Below are 10,487 nucleotides of genomic sequence, written 5' to 3'. Positions count from 1 at the left end.
AAGAATACTTTGGCGAACATGATATGTTAATAATGTTATAAATAAGGTACTGCACGGGTAGTTATATTTTCTCGTTGAATTTGCAATTCAGATTGATACGAGCCGCATGCCGATATTGAATCTGTAGTGTAAATAAATATGTAATAAAATGGAAACACAGTCCATTTGGCGAAAGCCCTCCTTGGCATACAGGAACAGAATCTAGTATTTCTCTGTTTTTGATGGATATTTATTACTCTTTCTCTTCCCTGACAATATTACTGCAGTTAATTTAAAATATCAGAATGATAAATACTTTTCTTTTGCTTTTAATGTGTAAAATCGTTCATTAATAAATTCTATTCCATATTTAGACAAGGTTTATAGCGAATGAAAGACCAGGTTTCAAGAAAACTTGATCTCCAGTGGTTATCCGGATTGAGGAGCTAGGCCACGCTCGCTCTTTGATACATTTAGTTTCGCCACGTGTGAGCATGAGTCGTAAAACTGGCAAAACACATCTATAACGATCAAATCACCCCTTCAACTTCTTGCGCGCTATCTTCCCTGTCCTCGGCTCGTCTTTTCCACTCTCCCCCATCACTCTCTCGCCGGTCCTCCGAAACACCACCCCGCCTCCCCTCTCACCTCCCCTCACCCACGTCCTCCAAACTCCCTAAACTCAATGTGCGCATGCCGCCTCCGCCGCCCTCCGTCCCTCCACCCCCGTTTCCTCTCCCGCGGACTTCACCCTCCGCCTGCCCATTCTCCCCTCCTCTCCGACCATGCATTCACGAGCGCAGGACATTGCACCTGTCTGAGCCACCAAGTGAAGAGAAGGCAGAGGGGGCGGAAGAGGGACCGAGAAAGGTGGCGAGGGATCCCGAGGGGGTCGGACATCGCGACGGCGGATGGCGGTGGGCGCGAGGCCCAAGTCCCTGACCCATCCATCCCCCCTGACCCAGACCTCCCCCCTCCTCCCGCGGTCTCGTCCACTTTGCGGAGGAGTTCGCCGCCACCTGCCTGCCTACCATACTGCACGTATCGTTTTTTAATAATAAAAAGTATTTTTTCCACGTGCGTAAAGCGTGTGAAGAGTTACGAGAGGGAAAAGGGGGGAGAAGATGGATGAGAAAGGAGTAGAGCGTGTTTTTGTGTGTGCGTGTGTGTGTTCTCGCTCTTGCGTATGCGACTGCGCGCGCATTTGCCGCCACTCTTTTGTGCGTGCTGAAGAGAGAGCCCCTACCCCCGCCCTTCCCGAGGGGTTTCTTTGAATGCTTCGCCCACGCGGGCGGTGGTGACGCTGGAGGAGTGGCACAGGTGGACGCGGGGAGTTGACGGGCGCGTGCGGGCGGCCCAGCGCCTAGATTAGGGGGATGTATTCTTTTTTCTTCTTAGCCCTGGCGGTGGGATTCACGTATGTGTGTGTGTATATGTTTTTGTGAATAGTGCGGCGCGCCGGTGTGCGTCGAGGGGAAGCCTCGGCGACCGGACGCTCGATCGCCGTCAGTCCACAGGTGAGTCGTGGACGATGGAGCGAGTCGGATTCATAAAGGGTCGAGAGCAAGGCTCGGCGGAGTATTCTCGAGACCTTTTCCCCACCATGAGCACGGTTGTGTCACTACTCATGAGGATACACGTGGGGGAGTTGGGATGAACCCTCAAAGCAGAGAGACTCGTTCATTTCTCATTCCAAGGGTTCGGGTTCGCTCGTCAGTGACCAGTTTCTTCATTTCAGTATCCCGGTGCCCAGCCATGGAGTGCACATGAGTTACGATTTCAGGGAGTTAAAAAAGGGTGCCCTGTCGTTAAGATTTTGTACAGTGCTGAACCTCCTTGTCCTCCCTCCCTCAGCAACGTAAAAATCCTTTCTCACCTCAAATTGTCCTCACTTCCCCGAATGATGAAGGAAGGTAAATGTTCTTTCTTTCGGTCACTTCCTCATTCAATCATGCAACCAAGGGCCTTCGGATTGCCAGTGAAAAATGCGCTGAGTTCCTATGCAGAGGTCCCGGGTTCCATTCCCGATATTGCAGAGAATTTTATGTGCACTTCCGGTGGACTCCTAAATCCTGGGTTGAGAATTCTTCAAGCGATGAGTATTCCTTTTCGGGTACGGTTTTCAACTCGCGCTCCACTAGCGCCGGACATTAGGAGATAATTGTCCCACTATGGTGCAGCTTGCATCTCCACTTGAATCCCCCTCGCTTCGCTCTTTCCCACTTTCCTCAGTCACGTTTATTTCCTCATTTGTCCAGTTCCTTGTGTGAAACCAATCAATTTGATTATTATCGAATTGGCTATGGCTGTTATACTTTGATTGTAATGTTTTCACGCTGACGAAATCCTCTTGCTTCCATGCTTTCGTGGATTGTCGCTTTTGTGACGAAAAAAGTACTAATTTTATTGAAAAGGAAACCTTTCTAAAATATTTGTTGGAAAACCATTTCCTTTAACTCCTGTCTAGTCCATCCTCGTTGATATTTATCCATCAAATTTAAATGATCCCTTGAAATCGGTTTCTATTCCTCGTGAGAAACTTATATTCGAATATGATGTTTTTTCCGCACTCCCAAACCACTGACATTCATACCGCTTATTTCCTACACAGGTCGAGAGAGCAGGAGGTCGTCTCCGGAAATAAGAGGCAAGGGGTGAAGAGCGGGAGAGGACGGGGAAGCTCGGGCGTGCGTGACCTCGTCCGCTCTCCCTTCTCCTCCTCCGAGGGTCACCCGGGATCCCTTTGACCTTCCTTCACCCCCAATGAGTCGTGTCGCCGCGGTTCCAAGCCATCGAATCGGGAGATCGCCGCGCAAGAAGCAGGAGTCGCCGACGAGGAGCCCACTATAGTCCTCGGGAGGAGAAGCGGGAGGCGACAGGAGTTTGTGTCCCCCTTCTTAGTGATCCCCTCCCCACGCGCACGCCGTCAAGTGCACCAAACCGACGAGGGAGCCTCTGACGGAGAGCCCGCCTGGAGCGAGGGAAGGAAGGAGACGCCTAGACTGCCGAAATGAGCGGAGACGAGAGAAGGAAACGTGGACGCCGTGGGTCCGTCAGGTTCCAGAGGGTGAGCGAACGCCACGAAAACAAGCGTACCTGTTCACCCGAGAGAGAGATAGAGAGGGGGGGGTCGATTTAATCGGCTTATCCCCATTCCCTTCCAAGGGGGGTCGCTTCATGCGAAAATTGTTTTCGTAAATTAGTCCATTCCTCGATCCAATTTACGGAATGCATTCATTATTGGTTTCCACATTCGCGATGTCAAAAAATATCATGGTTCAGTGGAAATCTAACTTCAAGTGACTTGATGAATATATTCATCGGAGGTTCATTTCATCACTTCATTTGTATCAGTTCATGTGTGGAATATTCCATAATCCTACCACTTATTGGTATATAACTGGTGACTCTTTGTAAGTGTATATTGTATACTAAACATTTTCTTATTTTAAATTGTAATTGTGAAAACGTAGTGCTATTTATTGTCTGTCAATATTTTTCCTGCGTTTTCAGTTTGAAAATCGAAATGCTGATGCGACGGATGAGAGTTTTTTCAAACTATTTTTGTGCTTTAAATAAATACCCAGTTAAACAAGTATCGATTTCGTGCGGCCCCTTTTACTTTAATTCCTCTTTTTTGTGCTTTGTTTGCGTCTTATTCACGTGATATGAGTTTAGAATTCCTCCTCGACCCCAATGCTGTTCTACATACACTCACTTTTCTATCGTACCCTTCATTTTGGCTCCTCAGTATCCTCCTAACCCAAGCCCTCTTCGTATTACACCTGATACCTCGACCCCGAAAATGCATTTAGGCTCATGTACCCAGGATATGATTTGGAACCCTGGCGATGACGGTTTCATTAAAGGTACAGTCAGGTGATTAACGAGGAAGCCCCCCCTCTGTGAGTGAACGTGGTTTTCTTAATCTACTTAATGCGCGGATCTATTTCTGTTTTGCTTCATCGTATAAATGTGGCCTCTCTCTTTACTTTCGTCTACCATCTTGTTTCCATTAAATTGTGCCCACTCCAATTTTTTCCAATGCCCAAAATTTCAGATTATACTCATGAAATCGGTTAATAATTAGTATATAAACTTTTTTAGAACATAAAATTTTTTATTAGTACATAAATTTTTTTAAACAATTTTAACTAAACTAATAACTATATTGATCTAGGATAATATGGATATGGTTTATTAACATACCTTCTTGATAAATAATAGCAATCCAAATTACCATACATTTCTATTTGAATTTCTTAGTATGGAAATATATGGGTGAAAGAATATTGGAAACTGCCGATTCATTTTTTTAAATCAGTCACGGGGTTTCAAGAAAAATCGATTCTTGATAAGGGTTAACGACTTCCTGAAAGTGTTTTTACATTTTCCTGAAAATGTTTGACCAGCTAAGTTTGTAAATGTAGAAATATATTTGAATATTATGGAGATATTATGAGTACAATAACATAAAACTATTCGGTGGAAATCCAGGAGATTAAACATTTATTTTTCTATGAAAAGTAATAAGTAATAAAACCCAATTAGTTTTTATCAAAAGATGAAAGAAAAATGCTTCAAAGAAATAATTAATAAATGGAAGTTCATTGAAAATAAAAACCCTCCATCTATGATCTCTGTGATCACGTAAGAAATTTTTCTTTTAGTGAAGAATTGAGCACGCTTTGATTGAAACGGTTGAAATTCATCCTGAATACTGAATATTTGATGCATAGATACTGGTGGCGTATGCGTTAGCGAGTAAATTACGTGAACATAGTATCTTCCGTTGTGTTTTGAGACTTTTTGCTACTTAGGTTCTCGCTGTTTATCCTGGTATTACTGTTAAAGTAACAAAACTCAAAATATTTATTTTTATTTATAATCATTTAAACATTTATTATAAAGAGAAATTACTTGAAGTCTAGGTTTTCGCAGCGATGAAAGATTTTATGATGGCAATCGGTAGGGAAAAAAATTGGAAAATTTAGTAATAATTATGGCAGGGGTAGTCCAGAGGTCTGCCTGTGGTCCCGAGGGTCGCTGGTTCGATTCCCATGATTCCCGTGGCGACAATTTTTCAGCTTAGAAAATATTTGTTCATGGTTTTTCAGAACGAGGCAACCCGCACATTAACAGAAAAAACACACAATGATATTTCGGAACGAGGTTAAGTGAAAAATAGACTCCTACTACAAAGCTACCCAGAACTCATGGTGAAAGGCGGCAGTTTCACCATTAGGCACTGGTGGCGCAGACCGAGTGGGTCAGCCCGGCATTAGCTACTACAGCTGCGGGCGAGAGTGAAGTTCACGGTATCGGCCGCAGTACTGCGATGTGGAAGGCAACGGGAAACCACATTATTCTCCCTAGAGTATGCAGCCATGCCTTGCTTTCAAATATAGTATAATGAAAAGATATGGGCTGCAGTAAACCCATCCTAGTGGATCCAAAGTTTCTACGAGCCTTTTCAAAACTTCCTTACTCAACGCCCCTGTCATTAATTCTTTCCGCCGCGTGAAACCTTCTAAACCATGCAATTTTTGCATTTAAACGTTACCATTTGAGAGTTTATAGTTTCAGGGGTTGAGATTATCCCAAAATTCCTTTATTGGGATTTTATCCCTTTATTCTTTCATTACTTCAAATTTCTCCTTTTTTAGCCCGTTTCTGTTTGATATAAAATTCTCATTTTCTGATTCCATTTAAATAATGTTGATTCATTAACTTACATTGACTTATAAATTCAGGAGTAACTAATACACTAATCGTTTGGCACATGATATAAAAAATCTAGATTTAAAACATTAAAATTCAATCAAGTAAGCCTAAGTTCAAATACGTCTGTTCGCACGCAATAGTGCATGCGTCACTAAAATACTTATTAAGTGTATGTTTAATAAGGTCTTAAACTTGGAACACAATTTGGTGCGTTCCAGGAAGCTGCATTCTTTAACGAGAGAATGAATCGCAGATGAATTCGCTGTTTAATTTTTCGTTGCTCAATATTAGATAAGGTAAGGATGGGGCCGTAAAACGTTATGAACCCCGTGAATAATCACCTGAAATGTACCATAAATGGAGCCTAAAGCTAAAATATTTTCCTGTATATTATGTGCGAAAACCTATGTTAGACGTATTTTACGGAAAGAATATGAAAAGGGTCTAAAGGAAAAAGATGAATGAAAAGTGCATTTAGTTTCCTCAGGAAGGGATACCGCATCGGCTTGCAGCAATGGCGAAGAATCTCCTCGTAAGACCCCTTTGGAAAGAAAAAAATATCACCATTAATTTCCACCCTCCTCGCCGTATTCATCTTCACAGTTGAACTAAAAGAAAGGATCTTACGTGCAGGACAGACATGGGCAGAGAGCAAACTGCGCGGAGTGGATAGATGTCCTCGTTATCACTGACAGTGAACTCATCTTCCATTCCAAGTTCTCTTTGTTCAAAACCGCCATCCGTGAATGTAATCGGTCTCCATTTCTTTTGATACGTGTGTTTGTGTGCACCTTCTTTCTTCTGCACCATCACGACCTGTCCCCTCACCGAGATCTCTCTCAATATTCCTGCTAAGCAAACAAACCCATTTGATCGTGGAGTGGAGCTGCGGTCCAATTTTTTTCTTTTCCATTCCTACTCTGAGCAGGCTCGTGATTCTCGCAGTCGGAGCTCTTTCATATCCCTATCGATTTTATCACGCTCCCTTTATTTTTCTTACTTCCCTCTCCCTTTCTGGTCCATTTCTTTAAAATTGGCCATTCCAGAAATTGTGGCTATCTTCGTAGTTTAAAGTTCTCCTGGAAAAAATGCTTCCCAAGCCACTGATAGTACATACTCTTTAGGAGTGACTCCGTGTGGTGTCTAAAACGGTTATCCATGGTTTTTTGCAATGTTATTATCCCCGCAGAATTAGGATCATGTATTCTACGTAAATTGTTTCCGTTCCATTAGTAGTTGCTACACTTCATAATATGATCAATACTCTACGTAGAAATTCTGCAAAGGACATTGTAGGCACTCTGGCGTAATTTCGTGCGTTAATATGAAATTGTGTGCAAATTCGCTGTGAAAAGAATCAATTCATTAAACTGGATCTTCAAATGAACGATAAAGTCTGCTAATATTGATTCCGAAACATCTTACGCAAATGATTTTTTACTATTAGAATTTTACCAACGTGCGGGCTATATTGCGAAGTCATTCACAAACACAATTCAAAATAATCAATTGAAAAATGTTTTTGGGTATCCAATGACAAAAACACATGGTCAAAGTCTGGTGATTATTTTCCTTTTGATAACGATGAAGTTCTAGAAATCAAAATTGCCCTTAGCTTTTTCAGTGGATTACGAAGATAAGATTGATGTAAGTTAATCGTTTAAAAATAATCAAGCGTCTGCTTTGAAAGAAATTTGACCACAGTTGAATATATTCTCTAGAATAGAAAGTTGATAATAAAACGCTCTAATGGGGGCGAGATTGAGACTAGATAGTCACTTCATCCATAAAAGGAAATGTTAACTTGCGTAATTCAAATAAATGAGTTGCGTAGTCTTACCGTTGTGGTTGGATATGACCTCCATAAAAGTGATGTCTAACGAAGTTCATTAACAATAAATCTCAGTATGCTAAATCTCTGCATTCACTCTCTATTCCTCTGAAATCTTGGGACTGCTAAGGAGTGTAAACAATGTCTATATCTTTACGTTTGTCTAAACTTCCGCGGAGTGAAAAAAATTAGTCATATTGTGGAATTAATTTTATTTTTCTCAGAAATCTGCATTAAATCACCTCCGTCTGGCGAAACCCTAATACACATAATAATGGAATGTATCAATTTCAAATGCAATGAATCGCATATTAATAATGAGACATTTGTTAGAAAGCTGTGAGTCATGAATGAGAAAAAATCAAATGAATATTCTCATGAGTCTAAAATCCAACAAAATGATTTTCCTTTCGATGACAACGTTCAAGGGATTCCGAGCCCCTAAGGTAGCTATGATTAACAGAACCTTTTCAAGACCCTCGAGCCTCTTTCGAATTTTCAAGCAAATACATTTATTTATTTGCTAAAAGCTAAATTAGTTAAGCACTATATGCACATCAAATTTAACTCGCAACTAACATATTTTTATTAACACCAAAATGGTAACAAGGAAAAGCGTTTGTGATTTCAACAAACTGCACGGACTACTTCTGTTTACTTCAGAGAATTTCAATACAATACTTACAGGTATGTCGCAAATTATTGTAAATCGATAAATTTTTCAATCTGAATTGCAAGGGTATTTAAAGGTAATTCTAGCAAAGGCAGAGTCCATATTGATAACAGTTCTAGCCATATTGATGACAGTTCTAGCCATATTGATGACAAATATTTTATTCCGACCCAAACCACCTTGATAACCAGACCTGAACGTGAACCATGGCAGTGCCTGTGCCACCGACGTCGTTCATGCGACTGAGATCACCTCACCTCGCTCTTCTTGCTCATCCGCGTTTGGCGAATGGGCAATATTTGCAACAACTGCCGCTAGATGGCAGGATAAGCGCGAACTGGAATGCTTCCGTGGCGACAATATTTCTTGTGAGAATGTAAGTAAACTTTTGGGTTCCACAAGCGGGAAAAACGAAATCATAACATAACCCAAGATATCCAGTATAAAAGCCCTTTGACTTAATTTTACTCATCAACTCGCCACACATCTGTTGGCGTATCGTTACTCGCAAATATCAGTAGTATACAAATTGAAATAATATTTTTTTCATATGCGCTGTTATTGTGCAGCACATACTAGCTAAATCATTAATATTCAGGAAAAACTCTATTAAGACATGAACTGGAGAAGCGCTAGACTCGGCGAAAAATATGGCAACTAGAATCCTTCAATTAGAATTGAACTTATGTTAAATGAAAAATAAATATTTATTTCCAATAAATACCAAAATTCTTTAAAAATTTCGTTATTTTTTTGTAAAGAAATTTGTTCTTGGATTAGAATATTTTAACATAGTTCTGTGTATTATTGATCCTGGGTTTATTTTGAGTTTTGTCAATAAGAGCTTTCAAAAATTCTTCATTGTAGAGTACTTAACAGTTTAACGCGTCATAGTGAGCAAGAGCAAAGGAAATGAAGGTTTTATTCCATCATTATTATTTTTTGACGGTTTTTACTAACCACTACAATATAAAGAGAAACAATACTTTTGGAAACCTACATTGAAAAAAAAACAATCGTACTTTTCCACGGAAAATGTGGTGTCATATAGTCGATCTTTTTAATGAATACTTATCACTTATACGAAGTGCAGTGGTAGTTTATATATACTTGTGCAATGTATTTGCTTCCAATCGATAAATAAATAAAACCTATAAAAAATCTCAAAAAACCGCCGTAGAAACTCTTGGTAAAAATCTTAAATACAATCCACAACATTGGCCAACTGTGTAGGTTCTAGGCGTTCAGAATGGTATATTATTCTGGCTTTTTATTCCGAAGACCCGGGTTCAAATCCCGGAGATGACTGAATTTTTTTTTCAGTGGTATCCCGGGCCCTACTTGTGGCGCTATCTGGAGAGCACTTGAGGTAAGTAAGCCGTCCGTCGGATGGGACGTAAAATTGTGGACCCCTTGGGGCCTTTCATGAACAGTAATGCTGACGCCGGGTTTCTCTCTACCCTTCCTCCAATCCCTGAACATCCTACCATTATGCCTGAAAAATAAACCACGTATACCTAATGGCGCAAATGACCTTAGCTGTCTAGAGCGTTAAAACATTCCCATAGCATATCGCAGACTATGTAATTCGGAACTGTTTAGTCGCTATTTACAAAGAAAATAGACTCTGTACTGCTTCATTAGTAATGGGGAAATGGCAGGGTAAAAGTATTGAAAATTTCAGGTTGATTTGCGTTGATAGAACTTATCGGCAATCGAATATTTGATTTATTCTATCGATTCATTCATCTTAGAGAAAATATGCTTAAGGGTATGCGTAAGGGTAAGGGTTCATTGACTGACGTAAAGAGCGGAATCCAATAGGCGACGAACGTTAAATATGGAATTCCTCGGCAATCCTTCTTCCTTTTTCATTCATTATACCATCATTCATAAGTTATTAATTACTAATACATTTCATATCATTCTGAAAACATGGGAAAATAGTTTACACGTTTGTAATTTCCGAAAAAAATACGTGTACGAAATTTCGCCGCAACTGGTGATCAGACTTACTGGAAATTCACCTGTTCTGGGTTATTTTGTCTCTGCGGATATAATGTATGACTTTTTTGGTAGGAAAACGATGTAAAACAAGAAAGTGAATTTTATTTTTTATTTATTGGCTGTAAAAAAATTGACGTCTAGGGTGCACGGAAATTATATTGAGGAAGAAATTGAGGAACGAGAGAATTCAGAGCGATGCCGATCACATCAAAAACTCTATTTGAGTACCTATTTGGGTGTTCAATTTCGCATCAAGCTTTAAAACAGTTGGTC

At 40.5% G+C, this 10,487-nt stretch overlaps 1 protein-coding gene across 1 annotated transcript in view; it reads left to right on the top strand.

Annotated features, from left to right (window-relative positions):
* The first annotated feature begins 2,722 nt into the window (after window positions 1–2,722).
* The window catches only part of Ae2 (Anion exchanger 2), a 176,059-nt gene continuing 168,294 nt past the window's right edge, over window positions 2,723–10,487 (top strand). The window contains exon 1 of the mRNA XM_071587120.1: window positions 2,723–3,046. Within this exon, the coding sequence (XP_071443221.1) occupies window positions 2,990–3,046 (57 nt within the window). The 5' untranslated portion in view covers window positions 2,723–2,989. The remainder of the gene's footprint in view (window positions 3,047–10,487) is intronic.

The sequence above is a fragment of the Hetaerina americana genome, unplaced genomic scaffold (genome assembly GCF_022747635.1).
Source record: "Hetaerina americana unplaced genomic scaffold, ioHetAmer1.1.p SCAF_3, whole genome shotgun sequence".
NCBI lineage: Eukaryota > Metazoa > Arthropoda > Insecta > Odonata > Calopterygidae > Hetaerina > Hetaerina americana.
This window is presented reverse-complemented; position numbering and strand designations above follow the sequence as displayed.